General features: G+C 43.3%; 2 protein-coding genes across 10 annotated transcripts in view; one reads left to right on the top strand and one right to left on the bottom strand.

Annotated features, from left to right (window-relative positions):
- Positions 1-11,556, bottom strand: part of EIF5B (eukaryotic translation initiation factor 5B) — a 38,543-nt gene extending 26,987 nt beyond the window's left edge. For 3 of the 7 annotated variants that reach the window (XR_003989974.1, XR_003989975.1, XM_030475860.1), the window contains exon 1: positions 9,562-9,734. Coding sequence is in view for 2 of the 7 variants with exons in the window: in XM_030475860.1 (XP_030331720.1) it covers positions 9,562-9,596 (35 nt within the window). In the remaining 5 variants the exon portion in view is untranslated. Of the gene's footprint in view, positions 1-165; positions 284-2,650; positions 2,934-9,561; positions 9,735-10,041; positions 10,083-11,472 lie in introns of those variants that run through there. The other 4 variants (XM_030475864.1, XM_030475863.1, XM_030475862.1 and 1 more) reach the window with 4 other exon arrangements.
- TXNDC9 (thioredoxin domain containing 9) lies at positions 11,307-21,819 on the top strand. Of its 3 annotated transcripts, none has more exons than XM_030475867.1 (5): positions 11,307-11,870; positions 13,823-14,039; positions 15,567-15,685; positions 17,596-17,850; positions 20,254-21,819. In XM_030475867.1, exons 2-5 carry the CDS (start codon positions 13,851-13,853, stop codon positions 20,369-20,371), a joined length of 681 nt encoding a protein of 226 aa, XP_030331727.1. In that variant the 5' UTR covers positions 11,307-11,870; positions 13,823-13,850; the 3' UTR covers positions 20,372-21,819. The 3 variants fall into 3 exon arrangements, with proteins under 3 accessions (XP_030331727.1, XP_030331726.1, XP_030331728.1); XM_030475866.1 differs by having other exon boundaries at positions 11,603-11,655; XM_030475868.1 differs by lacking the exon at positions 11,307-11,870 and adding an exon at positions 12,013-12,096.
- The last annotated feature ends 2,049 nt before the right edge of the window (positions 21,820-23,868 follow it).

Genomic DNA, 23,868 nt, shown 5'->3' with positions numbered 1-23,868 from the left:
AGTAACAAAGTGACACTCCAAAACACAACCTAAGCCACTGTGTAAAGCAAAACCGGCGACAAATAAAGCTACAATCGCAAATTCTGCCTGTAAGAGAAATTATGAAATGTTTTCAGTGTGAAGATTAAAGCAGAGTTAGGAAATAAATGAAGAGCTGTCACCTACCGCTGCTCAGTCAGATCGAAAAAGACAGCCAGTAGCTCTCCTACTTATAAGATCCCACACAATTGCAAGCTATTGAGTCAGAAAAGTGGAAAAGCCTCGTGACTGATAGATGCACAGTCTGGAGAAAAAACAACACTGCAGTGTTTCTCTTCCTAGTGCAGCAAGGAAACAATATTTAAGACTAGAACCCCAGGAAAAGAAAAAAAAGTACTAAAATAGCACATACCTTAAGGTGTTAGACTCTTTTTTTAACCTGGGGGTAGGGCAGAGTGGGGGAGTTTAAAACATAAAAGCACAGTTTTGGAGTAAGTTCTTTTTCTGATGCAATGGCCTGCAACAGCCAGAACCTAGAAATTCCCCATGGAAGCCATCACGAGGCCAGAGTTCACCTTCACACAAGGTTTACATCAATCCTAGTTTCCACATACTAGGGTTTGGGTTAGTCTTAAGGGCACACTTTGCCGTTTTGCTTATAAACACTTCAGTTGTAAAGTTTCATAATTTCTAATGCTTTCTAACAACGAGCAAGATGTATGTTTTTAGTTTTACTTTTTCTTCGGGAGTCTAGGGTATTACAGGTGTAAATCAGTGCACATCTCACCAGAACAGAACCTATCATGCTCCAAATCAAGATTTAAACTTACAATTCTGAAATATGTTAGGAAGCTCTAACAGTTTCTAAGTATGTCAGAACAGTTACAAATACATTTTAATTATCTATCATGTATTTTCCATGGAAGGTTAAAGAAATTACTCCAAGTACTGGCATAATTAATATATTCATCAATAGGGATTTTCATAGCGTGAAACTTCTATACTAAGGACAGATACTGCATGCAGTACAATCTCTTTAAGAGACAAATCTAGGCATAGAAACTTGAAAGACTTCCTGGGCATTGCCCCCGGAAACAAGGCCAAATACAGGGAAGATAGGACTATAGCTATCAAAGTATGAGTCAACAGCCTTTTAGCATTTTTCTTTGTGCAGTGAACTTCTGCAGCTGAAATGGGTAACTGCCCCTCCTTGTCAAACAAGCTCCTTCAACTTCCCCTGCAGGTTCTAGGGAAGGATGGCGTTACAGGTCAGTTGACACCACCAACATTTCACAGATACTCTCTGCTAACAGACAAGCATATTAGCAAGACTACCATACAGGCATGTTTTCCTCATGCTCTTTCTTAAGACTGCACACAATTACAACTTTGAGTACATTTATTATAGTACCCACAATACATACCCCCAAACCCAGGGTAGAACTTCACTCTAAGCTGGCACTGTGCATCTACACGTGACAGAGATGGCATCCTGACTAGGCAGCAGTGAGATAGGGAGTAAAGGAAACTACTAATCCATCCATGAACTGCAAGAGTGGAGTAATAGGATTCATTAGCAGTATAAAGGAGATGAGTTGCCCACGTTTACATCAATTTAACTCTAGTGAAATTAGTTAAATGAAACTCCAGAAATTAAATGGAAGAATCCAGCTTAAAATGAGGACAAGCCCTACTGGAAATCTAACGTCTAGCTTTGCAAAGTCCACAATGTAACAAACTCCTACTGAAACTAAAATGAAAGCGTGTATGCAGATTAAAAAGGTTACAAGTATTTTTTGATCCACTACACTGACCAACACAATTACTAAATCTTGCCTTCACCTAGCAGCTAAGCCAAGTCAAAACCAATCCTAACTAAAATATTTTGAGCATAATTTAAGCTGTCTCTGTAAAGATGAAGTTGAAATGTCAGAAAATGTTATACAATTAAAAACAGACCAAAAAAAAAAATTAATGTGCATGGGGCAAAAGAGCCACTAAGTCGACACAGTAAGAAAGTTGCATCACTAACGTGAACTCATTGCCCACATTCGTGCATAATCAGAACTCCTTTTTGCTGAGGCAACTTTGGAGATATTTCATCATTTGCATCACACCAGCTCTTCTAACCACCTTCAAAGGAACATAGCTGTCATTAAGTCATTTTCTTTGCTAAAAAAAACCCCCTTGAACTTCAAAAAGACTGAAAAGAAGCTGAACCATCTGTTTCCATCTGCTTGGTTTTGCAATACTTCTAGACCAAGTAAAACTAATACTTTTAGACAGGTCTTTACCATAACTCTCCTAGAGCACCTTACCCATCCTCTGTTATGCATGGGTCATAAGCCTGGTAATAGGATGCATTCCTAAATACAAGCTTATCCAAAATTAGCAAGTTGCCAATGCTGAATGGCATATTTGTAGGTTTTTTTACTTGTAGGTATTACGATAAATGGTCATTCTGTCTTTCACCAAGAGCTATTTTGGAGCAACTGGTTAAAAATGCTACAGAACATAAAACATTTTGGAAGTAATTATTTAATTGGTCAAAACCACGCACCACCAACTTGTTCTTGAAGCGGGTTATGAAATTGAAAATGCAAGTATCTGCTGGCTCGGCAAGGCCATTCAAAACATGAAACAAAAGCCATGGTCTTTTTCTCATCCTTACCTATCAAAGAACACGAATACAGCAAACTTAAATTTTCAGAGTAGAAGCAGCCACCTTGATTTCCTGCTGAATTCCATTCCTGAAATTATGTATGACTGAGACAGTTTGAAATTCAGGAAGAACTGCACTCCTTCCTCAGCCCAAGAAGTGAAGCAGTGTTCATGTGAGCACCAGCTATGCAACCCACCACTGCAGCTGACAGGGCCTAAAAAAAAGTCACAGCCCTAGGAAAGGGCCACATTCCCGTGGCCTCTTCCTCCAACTATGGCCATGGGAGGGGAGAAGCGACTTCCTTCCCCATTCCCAGCCACGCTTTCCCCTCTCATCAGTTCATGCAATCCTGCAGCCACAAACCCTTGCAGAACACACTTCTCTGGCAGCAGATCAAATCACATTGCTGAGTTGTGGTGTGGGCACATAAGCACTGAATCCAATGCAGTGGAAGCAGTTACAGCATGCTGCTGGGGACAGCAACAGTAAGACCACAAGGTTAGACATATCTGACAGCTTGACTGAATCGAGTCTGATGCAAAACTACACCTTAGCTGTTTCTCCCAGATGAAGGAAGCTGGTGAGGCTTCCTAATTACATGAGACAGCAAGGAAGTGAAATTTGACTAAAAGCATAACTGCTTTTTACTCAGGCTCCCCAGACAATGATTCCATTTTTAATATTAAAGAGTCATGCCTTCTCTTTCAAGTTTGGCTGGGGAAAAAGAAGAGTGGCATAACTATCAGCTAAGCAAAACCACCTGAAAGAGACATAGAAAACAACCTTTAACCCCAACAGATTCTAGAAAAACAGAAAGTCTCCTTTATAAAAGCTCACCGTGACCCAAAATTTGCATATGAACAAAGATATAGCAAAACTTCAACATAAGAAGCTTCTGTAGTGACTAGTAGCCGGCTCTGCAGTTCTTCAAGATTTAGTTGAAGTTTTAGCTCCCAATAGAGCCAGGTGACTAAAAGCATGGAATAAGAAACACAAAAGAACTAGTGTTTGGCCTTCATTGAACTAGTTCTTTTAGGTTTTGTTTGTTTAGAAAAAGTACAAAGATAACAGAAATTACCTCCAAGTCCACTGTTTTACAACTTCCACATCCTATGTATCTCATTGTATAAAATCAAAACAAATCACAAAAATAACATTTAGAACACTTCATGAAATACACTTTAGATTGTCTATGATCCTGAAGAGCAAAGGATGCCCACCTATATTAACTATAATTAAAAACCATACTTCATCTTACAGCATCAATCTAAGAAGCATCAAACTAAAGAAGCACCTATCAGTTTTAAGAGAGCAGATTCATGTTCAAAATCTCCACTAGACTACTGTAGAAGAAAAAATTTATATACAGGAACAATAAGTCATCGGTGCTGCAAACACTAGGATCATCAAAACACCCATCTTGTGTAAGACAGCAGCTGCTTTCAGATCAAACACCCAGGCTGCGCTGTACTTTTTCAGCAAGACAAACTTAATGACTGTGTTAATTACATGCACACATAATTTGCGTCCAGAAAAATTATTTCCTCCACCACGCAGGGGGACTGTTTTTGTGGAGGGAGCCAAAGGGAGGCAGAACAGGAATATTATGCAAGCATTAAAAGCTACTGAACAGGAGATTTCATCCCAAATTGTAACCTTCACTCCCAGGCAGCTTTAAAGTGCTGAACAGTAGAGAACAAATGTACAGCGACACACATGAGCCCAGAGTCAGAAAAACATGACAATTAAAACCAGCAAAGGTATGTAGAACTGTCAGCTTGTCTGGCTTGATGAGTGTCGACAACAGCAGCGAAGTTTAACTTGCCATAAACCTTTCTATTCTGAGCACGGCTTGCCAGAGATCTTCAGAGCACTGGAAGAACAGTGTCCGCAGTTCCTCTGGCTTGCAATGTACTATTTTCATTCTTTTCATGAACAGGTTACTTATACATAAGGTTTAGGTGCCTTCATGGAAGTAACAGATGAAAAGAATTGAGGTTTCTACAAGAAAAGCTGCTTCTAACAATCTACTTAGTGTACTGCAGTGTTTTTGGTTTATGATACCATTACCACAAATATTTGAAGATCCTGACAGTTTTGTTACGATGATGCTTTGTTTAAAAAAAAAAAAAAAAAAAAATCCAAACCTATAAAAATAGTTTTCTTTTAAATATGAAAGGCCTGCATTAAAAGCTATAGGCTGGGGAAACAAATACGTATTTGCATAGAACAGGCCAACAAATTTCTGTAATGGAGAAATTATTTTGCATTACTTCATCTTTCAGTACAAAATCCTAGCATTTTCTAGATGAGAACTGCAAAACAGGGATTTCAAGGGTTTATCAGCTGTTCTCCGATGGAGCTGCAAAAGCTTTGCTTGTGGAAATATGTTTGAGGACAGACAGTTATATTTTCTAATGTATAGAATGTTTCTGAACTACAGGTATTTGAACGCTTCCTAGCTTTCACAGAACTTTCCTACACAACATTAAGAAGATGTTACTTAACAGACTAATAAGAGAGAGCCAAATAGAACAACTAGTAGACAATGCCAGGAGTTTAATTTGTAGATAAGAAAGCAATATATAGCATCAGCAACAGCACTCTGTGTCTTAATTTAGCAGCAGTGTTCACTCTTGGCTGCAGAATCACAGCTGGCACCTGTAACTTCTAAAGCAATATGCATGAATGATCAGAGTGGTATGCCTACGCAACAGTTCACAATATTAAAGGGCACAAGAATAAACACACCTAAAGACTACCTACTGGAAACTAAGGAAAGCTACTAAGAGGAAGATGACTTACAGCTGAGAGAAGAGTAAAATCATATGAAAAGCTAACACCATCGAGGTGAAAAGGTCTGTATTCTATGCAGGAAATAACTTATATCATATAGCACATAGCACACTTACTTGGTAATCTACAGCAGCAGCTTGAAGCTTGAATTCAAAGCACAGTTCTATAGTTTACAGCAGCCTTTCTTCCCACACATTAAAGAAAAAATAAATAATAATAATCCTATACTAAATTCACAAAGACAGCAGGGTAGAACCTTGACATAGCTTCTTCCATTACAGCTCTACCCAAGAACCAAAGCCTATTACTCCTGAGAGGAGCTAGACTACACATTAGAACACCTACTCTTCCATTAGGAAAGCCTGAAAACAAAAATACCTCTTTAAAAAAAAAAAAAAAAAAAAAAATTTGCTATGACATTTCATTCAAAAATGAGTGATTAACACAACCATAAAAATTCCAAAGAGGAAGCAAAACTTCCACATGGCTTAGGAGCTATTTATGACCCAAGGCACTCTCCACCTTTACAAAGCGCCTCTCTTACACACCACACTGAGTTTTTCCTACAGTGACCATATATCTGACCATTCTAGATAAATATGTTCTTTACTGACAGATGCACAGCAAACAAGCAGCAGGAGTCAATAACAGAGTTCCAGAGGAATGTAACGAAAGTGCTGGTACAGTAGAAACAGGTTTGTAGGTGTACCTGTTCAGGTAACAATCTGTATTCCTAACAGGCAACAATCCTGCGCTGCCATTCTTTCCCTGCTCACCACAGCTATCATCTCACGCAGGGTCTTATCCCTATATACTTACGCCTTGTTCCCATGACAAAATTCATTCTCACCATCATTTACGAGCACACTTCCAAGACATATATTGACACTCACCAGTATGACCTCCTCTGTATTCAGCAGAAACAAGGGAGGAGTAAACCACGCAACAAAAGACAAAGCTATGTGAGTGAAGGGAGAAAAGCACAGTAAAGATGACATGTACCTTCCATAACTTGTCTCAGTATGTCAGAAAACAAGCAGGAAATCTCCTTCTGCCACATCCATTCTCGAACCAATATTCACAACACAGACACACCATGTGCATCTCCCCACATGCAAGTGCATCTGCACTGCAAGTTATGTCCGTGAGCTGCCACATGCTTTGGGAGCTGCAGTCAAAAGGAACGTAAGGGATTGTAACATAATTGTTGGGGAAACAAGAAACAGAAAAGGAAACAATTAACACTGTGTAGCAGAGAACTGAAGATGCAGGAGGCAAAACTGACTGGAAGCCTTTGATTACACACAACCAGTCTTCTCACTCTACTGGGAATAGAAGGGAGACTGATGGGGAATGCTAAAGTCCAACTTCAAGCTACAGATGCAAATATGTGATGCTGCCTCTCCCTCCCTCGAGGGAGCCTGACATTCACAGTGATGTCAGCTAGAACCGACACCACCAGATGATCACAGTACCTCTGCAGAGGGAGCCTATTCAAAACGTCACTGGCTTTCCAGGTCTGTTCTCACTCCCAACCCCCAAACTCTCTGCTATAAAATACACCCAGTCTAACCATCCTGTCCTTCTTAAACACATATCTGTTTAAATTCTTTCACGTCATCCCTCCCATCGCCATAGTCATGTGGCCCTGTGACACTGTATTGTCACTGCTAGTAGCAGTCAATAAGCTCAACACTGCATTTGCAAGGCCTTAGGACCGCAGCTACTTTGTCAGGCTACTTTGGCTGAACTTTTCTTGACCTGCCTGCAACTGTTCCTCGATTTAGCTGTGACAGCAATTTCTCTAATTGACCAGGTGCCTATGCCTAATTGCTTCTACTTTTGTTTACCCAGGCAGGCTGCAACCAGAGTTCCATATAGAGAGCAGTAACAAGCAGTTGCTCTGTACAGAATGAGATATTCACAGCTTTACAACAATGATGTAGTGTAGAGAAACACAGGCCTGATACAGCAGCAGAGGCCTTGAGAAGTGGATGCACAGCATGGAGAGGAGAGGCATGCAGGCATGGATAAACAGGGACAGCTTGTACAGGACTCAGCGCTGGACACCCCACAACTCACCAGCAATTGGCCAAGAGAAACACAGGCCTGGACAAAACCGTTTTTAGGGGTAATAAACAAGAAAGAAGTATTATCCAGTACACGGTGTCTTTTACATATTTGGACGTGACACAGAGCTGCAAACCAATGAAGAGCAAAGGCACATTAGCAAGCATATAAAAACAATCTTAGGTGGATCCTAGAGCGAGGAAGATGAAACCATCAACATGAACAATCATATTGCTCCTTGTGAAGGGCATCGATGCTGACAACTCGCCATAACAGCCTACCATCACCAGGATGAAATCCTAAAACTAAGAGCTGCAGTGAGAGGGTGCATGTAACTACTTCAACTGAATTACTGTTCTCTTTTTTCCTAACAATTAGATCTGAATTAACAATCATTAGGCTCTCAGGATTTCAGTTATTCTAACAACAAATTCTTGGCCTCTCTTTTAAGGTATGCCTCCCTTTTTCTGACACAAATGAGATTTTGTGCACAGCACCCGAGAGAGGCCCATGGTCAGTAATTTACAGACACGCAGAAATACATTCAGAGATACACAAAGAGAATAAGGTATCCAGTAGGCACCAAGACTCTCAAAGTATCCCCCGCACACCAGCCACTGCCACTGGAAGGGCCCCGAGCAGCAGTGCCTCAGCACCCAAAGGCTTCTACATGACTCTGGCATTTACCACACTAAGTGCGAAGACAAGCACTAGGCCTCCTTTCCTTTGAGCACAAAGATCCAACCCTTCCTTCTTCTTTCTCAAATCATACTTGACTCATTTCCTCACCAGAGCTGCTCCCGAGATATACCTGTGAAATACAAGCTGATAACAAAAGACACTATGAAGCGGCATATGTGGTACGGCAAAAAGTGTGAGGAAAAATAGTCAAGACAAGCAGAACTCTTCACTAGTGAAATACTCATTACCCTGAAAGGACCAGAGAAACAAAAACAGTCTGCACCCTAACCTGGTAAAGGGTAACAACTTTAAGTTGCTAACATCAACATCTTAATACGATACACGTCTAGGTAGCAAAGAATGCCTTGAGAGAAAAAACTATTTTGTGAAACAGCCATCATAGGAAGTACTTTCATAAGAGAAACAATGACTCAAAAAGGATACACAAACTGAGCAGTCTAGGTAAGAAAAAGTTGTCATTTCCAATTCAAACACATTTGAAGATGTCAGTTCTCATTTAACTCCCTGACAGTATTAACAACTAAAACCACTCTCCAAATTGATTCTATAGTTGTGTTTATTATTTTATAGTGACAAGTAACAATATGTTCTCTCCTGCTGCTGCATATACACACAACGTCATTCAGTCAGTGTTCCATATGGTTAATACAGCTGCCATTATAAGAATCCTTACACACAAAAAAAGTTCACAGATGGGCAGTACCCAAGATAACATGCACACAGCCACAGAAGTGATCCTCTTACCTTATAATCACTAAAATACCTAAAATACCTTAAACATGTACAAGTCACTAAGTTACAGTGTGACCTACAGCACTGTCTCCCGTTAAAAAATAAAGTAAAACTCAAACACTTCAGGCACTGCCACTGCACCAAACAGCTGTTTTTAGCTGACCACCGAGATAGGCTCTCACAACCGGCTGCCGCTGCTCCCGGACAAGCTCCAGAGAGCCCGGGCGAGGCTCAGGGCAGCAGCGTGCAGAGAGCGCACAGGAGACGGCGGCGGCGGCAGCAACGCAGCCGCTCCAGCGCCAACCAACAAGTTTCTCCCGCCGCCGCCCGCCCGCCCCGCCCTGCGGCCGCCGTGTCCTCAGGCCTCCGGTGCCGGTCGGGCCCGCTCGCACAGCCAGTACAATTCCGCCGGGTGAAGAGCACGACCGGGCCTTCCGCCCGACCAACGTCCGCCGGGCCAGGCCGAACCCGGCCTAGCGCGGCCCGCCTGTCCGCCACCTCCGACGAGGCCGCGAGCCCCGGCAGGGCCTGACTCAGCGCCGCAACACCGGCGCTCACCGCCACCGATGCCAGCAGCCCGGGGAAAGGGGGTCGAGGCGAGGCGCCGCCGTCCGCCCTACCTGTCCTCGCTCTTGTTCTTCTGCTTCTTGCCCATGGCGGCGGCCCCGGCGCGCGCCCCGCACCTTCGCGCTGCCCGCCCGCCCGCGCGCAGCCCCGTGCATATGGGGAACGCCGCCGCCCCCACCGCCGCCGCCGCCCGCCCCTGCCGCACGCCGCGCACGCGCCCGCCCCGCCTCCACCGCCGTCCCGGCCTGCCCCGCGACCAGCGGCGGCCGCCGCCGAGCCCACAGAGCAGCGCCTCCGTGCGCCAGCGCCCCCTGCCGGCCGGAGGGGGAACAGGCGGCACCTCTGGGACCGGGACCGAGGGGAGGAATCGTATCATCAACCAGGTTGGAAAACAGCTTTAAGATCACCAAGTCCAACCTTCACCCCAGGGCTGCCAAGACCACCTCTAAACCATGTCACTGAGGGACTCATGTTTTTGGAACTCTTCCATGGACAGTGATTCCACCACTTCCCTGGGCAGCCTGTTCCAATACCTGATGGCTGCTCTCAAGGCTTGCATTGACCAGATGCAGCAACATCGGCTTTGCTTCCATCAGTTTGGTTCTCCAGGCAGCCCTGGCAAAGGTCTAAGCAGGTTCCGTTCCACCTCCCCAGAGGGCCACATTTGCTGCCTGCTTGGCCATAAAAAAAACAACCGGATAGCCAAGGTAAACACATTTGGGAAGCTTCCACCCAGCGGCGAACAGGACAGCTAGGTCCAGCTGGGTGGATGGAGGGGTTAAGGGGAAAGCTTTCAGGGCGCACAGCGAGCAGGCGTGGGCACTGCTCCATGCACCTTGGCATCCTTCCTTTGCTCACGGCTTCGCTGGTCCGTCATCCCCAGCACTTACCCCCACAGAGGTGAGGTGTGAACAACCAAATGGCACCGTCTGCCCTGGGGTGACTGGCCTCCCACCAAAGCAGGGGCATGGAGCAGGCAGGGCTGGGTTGTACCTCGGTGTGAAGGATCAAACCCAGCTCCACTGACAGGAGAGGTTCCCTGGCAGGGAGTTGGGCTGCTGGGCAGCAACCTCGGCAGGGTGTTTCCTTCCCTCTTCGCCACATTCCTCAGCACACAGAGCTTTTCCTCCCTTTCCCCTCCAAGCAACAGCACAGGAGCTGAAACAGTGCTGCGCTGTCTCACAGGAGAGCCTGGACACTGCTGCTGTGGGACAGGAGAAGGCGGGACGTAGACTCAGAAATGTGGCACAGAAGTCAGACATCCAGCACAGCATATTATGAGGGGGGGCTCTCAGTTACAATCCCGTCTCCTTTTGGCAACATTTCTCAAGAGCAAAGAAAGATGGGGCAGGAATAACAATGATCATGGGGATCTCAGACCTGACAGTATTTAATATGCTTCGAGAGCTGCATGTTTTCTGTCATTGTCATAGAATCATAGAACACCAGGTTAGAAGGGACCTCAAGGATCATCTGGTCCATCCTTTCTTGGCAAAGCATGAATCAAAGTCATCGCCCCGTTACAGTAATTCCCTTTGCCACCAGAGCAAGCCTCATTGTTCTCTTCATCTTTCCGCCTCAGGATCACCACCTCCATCTTGTTTCTCTCCCTAAAACCCTCAGTTCCTACTTCTCTCTGCCTTCACACAGCTGTATTCCTTATCAGCCCTCCCACCCCCGGGCACCCTGCAGATAAGACCAGAAGTTTATCTTCCCGCCTCACCTTCCCCATCAGCACAGTTCAGTACCGCCGAGTCAGATTTCCAGGAAACAAGAAAACAGAACACTTGGGGTTTTTTTAAACACACTTTAATATCCCGTTATTTAAACCTGCGCACCTTCCAGCGCACTTGCAACAAGAGCAGAGAGACAAGCCCCGGCTGCTGCAGCACGGCCCTCCTCCTCTCGCGGGGCCTGCCGGAGCGCCCGCCCGAGCCCGCCTGCCCTCACCGAGGCGCCCTTACCTCACGGCATCGCTCGAGGGGCCCAGCCCCGCGGCTCCCGGCCGTTATGACCCTGCCGCGCCCCGACTCCCTGCGGAGGCTCGGCCTCGGCCTCACACGCCCCAAACCCAGAGAAGGAATCCCTGAGAAGGAGTCCCGCCGGCGACCCCACTCGGCAACCGTTTACAACCGCCTCACGCTGAGGCGAAGGAACGGGAGGGGCTTGGCAGCGAGGGGGCGTGTCCTGTCCCGCCCCAGAGTCGCTCGGCCCTGGTTCCTACGCGCCCGTCCGGCGAGTCACGGGAGGGGAAGGTAGAGAAAGCCGCTGCGCAACGCCGGGAGCAGCGCGACTGCTGACGGGACGGGACGGGCGCCCTGCGGTGGTAACCCCGCCGGTGCGGAACAGCGGCGCGGAAGAGGTGGGTGCGCGGCTGCGCCCGCCCGTGCCGTGGGGCAGGCACACTGACCCCCGCCCGCTGCTGCTGCTGCTGCTCCCGCCTGCACCGCGGCGCACGCGCGCTGCGCGGCCAATGAGCGCGGCGGGCAGCTCCGCGTGCTCTCTCGCGAGACGGCGGCGGGGTGCGGCCGGTGTGGGGCGGGGAGCGGGGCGGGGGGCGCGGCGGCGGCGGCAGAAGGAGAGGAGGGGTGAGTGGCGGCCGTGTGCCGCGGTGTGGCCGCTTGCGGTGGGGGGCGCCGGGGCTGGGAGGGGGGGAGGCTCTTCTTCGTAAGAAGAATAGCTCGTAAGAGGAGGGGAGTGAGTGGGTGGGTGTGTGCGGGTGGGTCCGTTGTCTGTAGCGGCCCCCCCTCCTCACCCCCCGGCGCCCCTCGGTGGCGTTGCGGGCCGGGCCCCCAGCGCCCCTCCCTGCGGAGCGGGCAGGACCGCGGCACCGTCAGCGGTGCTGAGCCCCCCCCGAGCGAGCCTCGGGCGCAGTCCCCTTGCCGGGTAGGAGATACCTACTGGCACCCAGGCTTCCGCGGCTGGGGGAGCCGGGAGCCCTCAGGGGCGCTCAGGCTGTGGTAGGGACTGGCTGGCGCTGATCTTCTGTTTTCCTTCCTGTTTGGTTGGAGGACGAGCCTCCCTGTGCCTCAGCTGAGCAGTGCTCCCTCCCTCTTCTGAATACCTAGCGGCTTCTGGTGTGCGCTAGCAAGATTCTTATTTCCTGTGGAAATGCAAGAAAAGGAGATAGAAAACACTTACGGAGAGACTTGGCAGTTAGCAGCTTCAGTGAGAGGGAGTCAAGATGAGGTGCTGCAGGTCAGAGCAAGTGTGGCAGTGACACGTGTGGAGTGTGGCAGCAGGCTCAGCACTGCTGAGGTTGCATTGCACTTGGAGTGCTGCCGTGATGTTGGTACTTTGCCCATCGCTATTCAAAAAGCTTTCTTGCCTCGGCATGCAAGGTGTTTTACAAAGCCAATGGCACTGGTAGTTTGGCTGGTTTGAAATACAGCCAAGAGTAATCTGGAACCAAAATTCACATCAAATCCATGTCCTGCAGGTTGAGAATCTGATTAGGGTGACTGTGCACTGTCCCTGTTTCAAAGCCATCATTCGTGACAGTGATGATTTTTTGTAGTGTAAGCTTGTTGGGGAGAACAATCAATTACATTGCCCCAGCTCTTCATGTACCCCAGTCTTAGTACTTGTGCATTTCGAAGTGTTTGGGCAGGGAGACCTTTACAGAAAAATTATTTTAGCTGTGTTTCTTCTCACAGCAATTAAGTAGTTGTTGGGAGTTTTTAAATCCTTTTGCTGGCTGCCATAGGCTGTTGTTTGCAATAGCAGCTTTGTTGTACTAATTGAAGCAGTGTACTGCCCTAAACCATTTGCTGTTGAGCGCCTTGTCTTTCTTTAGCTGAGGAGTGTTAATTCAGATTTAAATATGTTAATCTGCATCAGGTACTTAAAGTAATTGCATTTAAACTTCTAGTGGATACTTACAGACTGAGCATTGCTTAGACTTACTCTGAGACATCTTACACCTCCTCCCATCAGCTTGGAGCTTTCCGATTATATCTTTTAGTTTCAGAATGTTTATTAAAGGTACATGGCTCTGGCTTGGCATGAGAGTTCTTTGGAACTGAGGAATTCTACTTCTTTATATTGACAAGGAATTTCAGGTTCCTTTGTGCTTGCAACAGCTGCTGTTGGGACTGAGAGAAGAGGGCTTGACTGGTATCTTTGTTGCCATCTGTGTTCAATGAGAAGGTATTCTCCAGAGGGGATTGCACTATAGAAAAGAAGTATCTGTTATCTTCAAATTTTTTCTTTTCTTGTTTTGTTTGTCTGCAGTGTGAATTGCAAGTAAGAGAGGTCAGGCTTTTAGTTAAGTGTTTGTTTAAATGTTAATTCCATGTATCACTATTTCTACAGCTCTGAAGAGATCACTTTCTAGTTAAAGATGGCTGCTGATACCTCTGTTGACATACTTCAAAAAGTTCTGGAGAATGAAATCCTTCAGACTACCAAGGTTGTGGAAGAACATCTGGATGCTGAAATGCAGAAGCTGGACCAAATGGATGAAGATGAATTGGAACGCCTTAAACAAAGGAGGCTCGAGGCACTAAAAAAGGCCCAGCAGCAGAAACAAGTAATTCCTGTAGTAATATAGACTCTTGATGTGTACAGCGTAACAGACTTCTTGGAAATCCTAGGGAAATTGTGTATATGAATTAAGTGTTTTGGAGTCGTTTGGGGGTTTTTGTTTGGGTGGGATTTTTTTCTTCTTCCTCACCTTTCTGTACTTACTAATTTTAAATTACCAAGGAAAGCAAGTATCTGTCAATGTGTGCATGCTTTGTGTTTTTTAACAGGAGCTAAGAACAACCTCTGTGATCCTTTACAGTAAGGATAGGCTAAAGAGTCTCATACAAATATTTGTGTGTGTCTGTATTCACTGACCATTGCTACCTGGAAGCAATGTCACTGTTCTCATGCATTTTCAAATGCAAATTTGAAGTAGGATACTACCCTGTGAAAGGTGTGTGCTGCCACACTGTTGTGGAATAGGATTGTGCAGAGGGGAGGTAATGCATATCCACTGTTGAAGGATAAGTCATTTCTTGATTTGAACCATGATGGCTTCTTCATGCTCATACCTCTGTACAATGTCCAAGAGATTTTGTTCTATGCTAATATAACTTACAGGATATTTTTGGTGTGCTTGGATTTTTTTACCCCCACTCTGCTAAGACAGAACTGCAAAATCAAGAACAGTGATTTTATCTATATTTCTTCCCCTCACATTGGAAACTAAAGTTTTTTGTCAAGTTTTGTTATACTGCTCTACTTCTGATAATTCTGCTTAATCCGTACTTGGTTTAGTTCACTACAATTAACTTTCAGTATTGTAGAAGCTGGTTTGTTTGTTTCTTTCTCTTAAGTGCATTAGCTTTTTCTGGGTGTGTATTTGCACACCTAATCAGACAGGTGAAGTTGCCTGCTTGTGAAATTTTGGTTTTCCGTACATTTTCTGACTAAGGGTGTGAATGTGTTTCCTGAATGGTTTTCTGGAAGCCTCGCTACTATTAAGATACCTTCAGTATCTGTTTTGTGATAAATAAAAGTAAGTTGTTGCAGGTGAGTTAGCAGGCTTTCTTCTCCCTGGTTTTTTCATAGAGGAAAAAAAAAATAGAAGAAATCTATTTTAATACATGTACTGACTTGAATCAGTTCTGGACAAGTGTTCTTTGAGTGTACAAAAAGATTTTAGAGAGAGTAGCCCAAGCCGTCAGTTAGCAGTTTTCAAATGCTGAGAATTTTCTGTCATTGGTGTTCTATTTGAACTAGTCTAGTCTTACTGAGAGGCTGCATTCTAGGAATTTATGCAGCTCTGCAAGATTTGTACTGCCAAATAGGTAAGGCAGCCTTACTGCTGAACCACCTGTCTGTTGCTGAGAAGGAGGCAACCCAGAAGATCATCTAGCCCAGTGGCATTTGTGTATTTTCAAAACAGAACTGAAGGGGAGAAGTAATTTGTTTCTCCTTCTATTACAGTATGAAATGGGTTTCCACTGCAGGTCCCATCTTTAATTTTTCTTAAAAGTTGTACATTTTGCATGCAGGTGCAGGACTAACATACTCCCTACTAATTATTTCCTCTTATGTTTTCCCAAAGGAGTGGCTTTCAAAAGGACATGGAGAATACAGAGAAATCCCAAGCGAGAGAGACTTTTTCCAAGAAGTCAAAGAAAGTAAAAACGTGGTTTGCCATTTCTATAGAGATACAACATTCAGGTATAGTAAATAAGCTGTGCTCAAGAAACCTTTTGTTTATAGATGTCTACAGAAACAGACATGTTCTTTTCTTCTTTCAAATTCTGCAAATAAATAGGCATTTTTAAAGTAATCGGATTCCTTCATTTTCCAAATCTCATTCCCTTCTCAAGACATTTGATTTTTAATTTTTTTCCCATTCCAGTTAATCTGAACATGATCTGACAACAATTAATACTCTGTTAAACAGTCAATTAGAATATAAATGAGTAACTTCTTTGACAGTATTTGAGAGAGTGCTGTGTTTCATTATTTTATTTGAGGGAGCCAGGTCTCTGAATGTAGTGATTATATGGTAGCAACATTTCAAATAGATCACTTTGGTTGTTCTGGACAGTTCTGACAAGCAAAAATAAAAATACAATCAAAAACTTCAGTCTAGACATCTTCAGAGTTTAACCTTTTATTTTGAGAGGATGTGGATACCAGTTGCAGCTCAGCTGCTTTCCCTTTGTGCCTGTGCCCTTGTGATTATGTCACACTTCTAGGGTATGAGATGCCTAGACCTGAGAATATGTCCTGACTCGGAATAGGAATCTAAAATAAGATCTCCCACTTCCTTGGAAGAATGTCGGAAGTTCTGGCTTGTAGGCTGTTCCTCAGTGGGTCTGTCTTGATATCTTCTGTTAAAATGCAGTTGCAAAGTAAGAGTAGTTCGTTGAAGGAAGAGCCAGTTGTCCTGGTTTTGGTGTTGGTTGGTTATGCCACCCCCCACCCAAGGTGTTATGTTCTCTCTAGCTTATAGAATATATATATAAACTGAAACAGCCTCAATGTGAGAAATTGAAAGAGGTGAAAGCTGGATTATGTCGAAGTGAGGCATCTGTATCCTACATTTTCTAAGTTAAATGTTGAAGCTTCAGAAATACGTGAAGCAGTTGTATCTGGCTAGCTTTTTCTCAAAGAATTTGAAAGACTATCTCTGAAGATAAAGCAGATTAGAACACATTTGGGTTGTTCATTTCTAGTTTCTTGAATCAACAAAGTCTATCCACTCAGCAGAAAGAACTTAAGAGAAAGTTCTTTGTAAAATGTGTCATGCTGACAGCTAGCCTGAAGCTAGCTTGTTAGGTTTAGCGGCCACACTATCAAGTTGTTTTCATCCTTGCCCGCTCCAGCTTTTTGATCTGCTGGGCTCCCCTCTGGAGTCGAAGGACAGTCACGTCACAGAGTTCACGCAGCTAAGTCAAACCACTTTAAGAAGACAATCCAGAAAGTTGAGGTTGCAGGTGACAAGTCTGCAGATCTCTGCCGTCTGACAAGTATTTTGAGCAGTTCATGTTACTGTCCAATAATCGTATGCTCACTCCTATTCCGTTGCAACAGAAAAGCGAACTATTTTTGCCTGTAGCACTACTGAAGCAGACTGTGCAAATCACTTATTTTTATTTTCCTGTACAGTGAGTTACCACGTCTCAGTTGTGGGGGTGGTGACTGAAAAACACCAAAATGCTGTAACATGTTGAGAGCACTTTTCTGGCACTGTGAAGTTTGTTAGAGAGGGATTTTTCCAGCTGACAGGCTGTGAGCTAGAGCAGGAGTCAGAGGGAAATTTCATCAATAAATGTGGGCCTCAAGAAACGGGAGAGGCTTTCAGATGTATGTGGGAGTAATTAGGAAGAAATTACAGAAATGGATGGTGTAATTGTGCAATAAAGGTGCTCCAGGCTGTTATTCTAGTAGTCATCAAATCCAGCTACCTTTGAAACACAGTTTCTCTTGAAACTAAATTCTTAGTTACAAAGGTCATGTCTGAGGAGTTAATGCGATAGAATTAGCTCTTCACTGTTCCTTTTAAACTTTCTCTGAAATGCTTATTCTTCATCTTATTGAGTCTAACACTTTTATATGTTTTGGGTTGTTTTTCACAGGTGCCAAATAATGGACAGACATTTGACTGTATTGGCAAAAAAGCACATTGAGACAAAATTCTTGAAATTAAATGCTGAGAAGTCTCCTTTCTTGTGTGAGAGACTGCGCATCAAAGTACTTCCCACTTTAGCACTGGTAAAAGATGGAAAAACACAAGACTATGTTGTGGGTTTCACTGATCTCGGTAACACTGATGACTTCACTACAGAGACCTTAGAATGGAGATTAGGCTGTGCAGATGTAATTAATTACAGGTAATTAACTGGTTTGGGATTGTTTTATTTTCAGATCCAGTGCAAGGAGAACGTGCTCGCAGACAGGAGAATCTGTAATAGTTTGTAACTTTGATACATTGTATACATCTGACACACAGGAGTTTAATCCAGTTGTTTAATCTGCCTACTTTGGCAAGGGAAGGAAGAGAGTACCTCCTCGGCAGAGTACTGAGACATAGTAATGAGCATTGTGTTGTCCTTTCTGTACAGTAACAAAAATAAACCCAGTTCTTGCCCTGAGGTGTACAGAGTAGCTACGGTGCTTTAATGTGGCCTTTCGGAGTCATGCACCTAATGGAATCCTTTCTAAATCAGCTACAGATTCTTGTGTCACACTTGCAATGCGGTAAAGTTTGAGCATTTTTAATCCATCAGAAAACATAGCAAGTTATCCTTAAACTGCATCCTAGCCCATACTGCATACATGAATATGAATTTTGGTTTTCAATAAACAGTACAGAAAGTGAAAATAAGTTGCAGAAGTGCAAATAAATAATTTGTGTAGCACTACAATATAGTTATCAGAAATCCCACATTTAAGACTATAGGATAGAAGGTAGTAGTAGTAGATACCTGTCACCACAATAGCTATCTTTACAGGAGAATTGTTTACCAGAACTTTCTGCTTTGCTTTCCAGTGTGGCTAAAACATCATCATTATCTTTTAAAGTTAATTTTGCTCTTTTGAATGGTGGGGTTTTTTTGGGGGGAGGTATTATTATTTTGAATTAATTATCTGAGTTTATTTCACTCTCTAATTTCCAAATTTTTGGAAGAAGTATTGTTGTATCTTAAAGTCAAAGAAACTGCTGTTCAATTTAGTAGCTGTTGGAACGTCAGATAAAATGACTGAAATGAATGAAAATCTATAAAGAAATTAAAACCTATAATTTAAAACAAGTGGTAATAGTGGCTTAACAGTTCAGTAACAAGCAAATACGCAGAGGAGTCAAAGACAGTTTGGCTATATATTCTAAACAGCAACAACCTTTTATAGGAAAAGTCTCTCAGTGGAGTTGTACCAAGCTAGAACTGTGTGTTCCACTCTTGGAGCTCATTGTGGAGTGGGGAAGTTGTTTCGTTCTTTGTTCATTCTGCCAGATCCTGAGTTTGGTACCCTGGCTTTGCAAAATGAACCACAGTATCTGCATAGCCCAGGAGATCTCTTGGAAGCATTCATTTGTGTACAAGTGTTGCATTTCCACACTCTCTGATTGTAATGTCCCATACTCTGGAGCTCCTGAAAGGAGATAGTCCTCCTCAGAGCCTAGGAACAGTTCTTTTCCTTCAACCTGTGGAGAGCAGATGGTAAAAGAATATATTGTATTTAGCTGGGAAAAAAGCTTGAGGTCACATTGACCAAAATCAGGATTCAAGTGGTGTATTGGCTTATTACTGACACATAATTAGCTGACAATCAGTGAACTGTTGATTGAGGATCAATATCAGCAAAATGTTATTTGCAAAATGTTAATAATTGCACATTTCTAAACATCCTTCCATAGCTATTTCCATAAGGTTCTAATTGCTCACCTACTCACTGACAATTAAATGCAAACCCCTCACGGGTGATGTGAGTGAAAGCATGCACACCCTTCTCCGAGCAAGGGGAGGGTATTCCCCACCTTGTGTGCCCCTGCTGTAGGAGACGTGGGTGCTCCAGCTCTATGCAAGTGCCTGCTGTTCCCATCAAACCCTGGGCGTGCACACTGGTGAGGGAGTCCTACAAGGTATGCGTGCACGCTATGAATCCCTCCATCGTGTGCTAGCTGGAGTGCAGTATCCAGTGGGGAAGCTGCTCTGTCTGGTTGAGATAGTACAAAGTGACTTCTGGCAGTACAAAACCCAGTTTATCTGTTTCAACTCCAAAGTCCCTGTTACAAAATTTTAGCTGCTTTTGTACTTCTGGCTTCTCATTTACTTTGAAAAGTCTCTCTGATTCCCTGGTTACTGCATAATCATAGAATCAGCTGGGTTGGAAAAGACCTTCAAGATCATCAAGTCCAACCATTACCCCAGGACTGCCAAGTCCACCTCTAAGCCACATCACTTGTCTACACATTTCTTGTAATCTGGCAGTCTTTAGTTTGCAGTAAAAGCTCTTTTGCACAGAGGTTTTTTTTTCTCTAGAGCCCTGCTCATAGCTGCTGCTTATGTGCACACTCCTGTCTTAAGTACAGTTACCCAGGCCATTTTGTCCAGGATGTGCTATGCTAGCAACACCACAGTGCTGCTTAGGATGGCTGTAGGGAGTACGGGTTGTGTTCTCTTACAATGTTTTTCTGGAAAAACAGGTAATGAGAGCTGCTGTTTGCTATCTGCATGAATATGGCTTTAATCAATGTGTCTTACCCTTTTCCTTCACTTACTCTTTTCCTCTAGTGGTAACTTGATGGACCCACCTTTTCAAAGTCAAAAGAAATTTGGAACAAGCTTTACAAAGTTGGATAAGAAGACCATCAGAGGAAAGAAATATGATTCAGATTCTGATGATGACTAGAATGACAGCTATATGTATTTATAAATCATCTTTTGTTTATGCTTGGTACATTTCTAAGAATGTTTTTTATACAGCTTACTGCTTTTCATTACATCTGCACATAATGCTCATTTTTCTATACAGTTTTATACAACTGAGTCATAGCAGAAAAAAGCTTAACTATTTTATTTTACCTCTTTTGGAAGTCATTTGTAATTAAAAAATCTGAGTCCTTCTAATTAAATACCGTGGCAAATGATGAACTTTGTCTTAAGTATAAGTTTCTGAAGTGTTTTGAAGTAACTGTTAGAAACAACTGTACCAAGTCACACCAAAGGTCCCTCTGGCCCGGCATCCAGTCTTGGTGGCCAAAAGCAGATGCACAATGAAGAATAAAAAGGGAGTGAGGAGATAACAATGCTTTCCCAGAATATACTTTAAGCAGTCTGTGGCATGGGGAACTCCATATCTGAGAGCATTTGCTGGTTAAAATCATGGAAGAAAAATCTCTTTAAATCCTTATAGTATCCTAACATCCGTATCATATGGCAAGGAGTCCACAGTTTCAGTGCTCTGTGAAGAACTACTTCCTGTTGCCTGTCTTGAATCTGACAGTTCGAAGGCTTTTTTTTTTATTTTTATTTTTATTTGCTGATTTTCTTCATGAAAGGAGATGATGGACACTTTTTAAAAAGATTTTTCCCTATCACTTCCTCTCCCAGTTGTCCTTTAAAATCTATTATTACTTAATAAAGCACCACAAAATGATTAGTAAAGGAATTATGCATTTTAACAAATGATTGCTTATCTTATGGTGCCATATCATGATATGAAATAACTAAACTACGTTGCACTATAAGTTGTAAAAACAGTCATAACCTCTGTGAATTCTGAAATAGATGGTCAAGAGAAATGCCCTTTTACCATCTTCGTACGCTGCATGTTAAAGCTGATACAGCGGGTAATAGCACATAGCAACAAGCATATTGAAAACAGCCTTGTTCACGGGTTTGTATAATTCTGTGGTTGTGAATGTGTGGATTTTATAGCAGATGCTTTGTACAAGAGAGTAGAATAGAGAAGTATTTGGGAGAAACCTTGATCTGTTAAGTTTAGGTATAGAGCCGTATACTGTGTACTGTTCTTCAGTAATGGGCAGAGTTTTCAAGGGAGGCCTTCCTTGGAACACAATGCAAAATTTCTGGCTAGGTGAAGAGTTGATGAGTGTTCTTTTCATTAAAAAAATAAAAGAAAAAATAGTTTGCTTTGTGCTGAAGGACCCTTTTGAGGTGGTACTTTGAATCCAGTTGGTCCAAAAAGCAGTGAAGTGCGTCTAGTCAGTCTTGCTACCTTGTAGTGGAGAACACTTGTGATTGGGCCAGCCCAGCAATATATCTCTGTAAGTAAGTTTAAAAAATTATATTTTATTTCTGTTCATGTACATTGAAATAAAATTATTTTAATTCTAACGCTGACTTTTGCATCCTTTCAGATAAGGTGGCCTGAGTGCCGCAGGCTTTTTCTTCTTTCTTTAAGTGAGGTCCATCAGAAAGTTGCATGTGCTCTTTCTAGAGTCCTAGCAAACTGCATAGAATTCTAGTATTACGACATCACCTTGAGAAGGCAACCAGCTTAAGATGTACACAGCTGCCTGTTAATCTACTAGAAGCATAAAGTAGACTTGCTTTGAGTTGATCTTTTTAATGCACAAACTCTCTAAACATGCTAGAAAGGGCTTTATTTTTTTTCTAATCCAGTTGCATGAAATCCCATTTAGGAAACCAATGTTCCAACAGTATTTTTAAGAGTGCCTTAGCAGGACTCATCTCTGAGTCCTAATTATGTTGAACAGGCTGTGGCATATAAAATCATGTCTAACGTAGTTGAGTGCTGTGTGGAAACACGTGGGCTTGTGAGGATTCTAGCATGGTGCGTTATTAGAGGTTATTCAGTTCCATGTGTGAATAGCCCCATTACAAACTCCATGCAAATCCTAGTCAGAGTCTGTGGTTTCATGTCATTTCAGCTGCTGATGTTTTTTCTAGGTTAATCTTCCTTCCTAGGACCTCTTCCTTCATCTGGCTTGTAATACAGCAACACGCACTCCAGTGCTGACACAAGGAGTTTGCAGGAATGCATGGTTTGGATAAAAGGGGAACTTGAGACTCTTTGTACTAATAAGCTTAACCTCTCCATTCTTGATCTGCATATTACTTTGTGATGAACAATCCTAATCCAAAAATTTTATTTTGGCTGAAACTTAGAAATTCTTTAAGAACTGGAATATCCTGGTGATTTAAGTAGTGAGGAACAAATTATTCTATGGTAAAGCTCAGTGATTTTGCAGTGCAGATTAAATAATGAAGTGTCCATGATAGTAAGACCTGGGTCAGCAAGCTAGGAGTGTCAACAGTACAGAGAACAGCAACTCAAGCAAATGTCAGCTGTACAGGCTTGAAAAGCACAAAGCTTGTCAACAGCGATCTAGTGGCAGCATGGCTGATGGGTGAGAAGGTGACAATGATGTGCAATGTCTAGAAAGGATGCAGGTTGCCTGGGATTGCTTACAGCAAATTGATCGTGTATGTAAGGATGTGACTAAATAAGGTTCCTGAGCCTAGAGTAATCACAAAATGGTGCCTGGTCTGGCATGTATTAGCCATGAAAGGGTATTATACAATAAAGAGATGAGAAATGTTCATGTATAGCTTTTGAAGCTGTGGGGCTTATGCATGAACTCAGCATGTAACTTTAGTAATGATTCGTGCTTAAGTCTGTGCTTGATGCTCACATGAAGTAGTCATTAAAAAAATGCATGCAGACAATAGTAACCAAACAAGATCTGCATTGTTCAGCGCTTTGTTAATGCTAGATTATTGACTGGGAATACTTCGATCACTGATTGATCCCACATTATCGGATGGTCTGCTCACGAAATCTACCTGGAAGTTAAGTGCTGAGTTGAGCTTTGGGATTTGGGAAGTGTGAAGAAGTCTGGTCCCTGAAAGAGAGGGAATGAGAAATAAATCCAGAGAGGGCAACAACTGAGCAGCTGCTCTCAGACTCCATTAGCAGGCTGGATTGCCTGCAACTGTCATCAGCAGTCATTGAAGGAGGCTGACCCAAAAGATGGATTGATGCCTTCCAGTCCTTGGTTCCAGGTAATCCACACTGTGCTATTTCCCACCTAGAAATTCTAAAAGGAATAATTTTTGGCATATATTAATAGAAAATCTGGGGTTTGAACGGTACAGTTTCTAAAGCAAACCTTCTGTCTTCCATGTAAGAGTAAAGCCAGTGTCCTCAGCCCAGTGGGAGGGATGCTGTCATTTTGTCTCTCGCATACATGCACACAAAACCAAGCACAAACTGGTGCATTAGTAATACAGCGTTTGTACTCGTTGCATATTCAATAGCTGTGTATTCCACTTTCTAAAAGGAAAATTCTGTCAGTAGGGGATTGGTCTGTCTGTCTCTTTAGAACAGCTGTATATGGCTGTTCAGGAGTGAGGGCTATG

The sequence above is a fragment of the Strigops habroptila genome, chromosome 2 (genome assembly GCF_004027225.2).
Source record: "Strigops habroptila isolate Jane chromosome 2, bStrHab1.2.pri, whole genome shotgun sequence".
Taxonomy (NCBI): Eukaryota; Metazoa; Chordata; class Aves; order Psittaciformes; family Psittacidae; genus Strigops; species Strigops habroptila.
The sequence above is the reverse complement of the archived record's forward strand: the minus strand, read 5'-3'. Positions and strand labels throughout refer to the sequence as shown.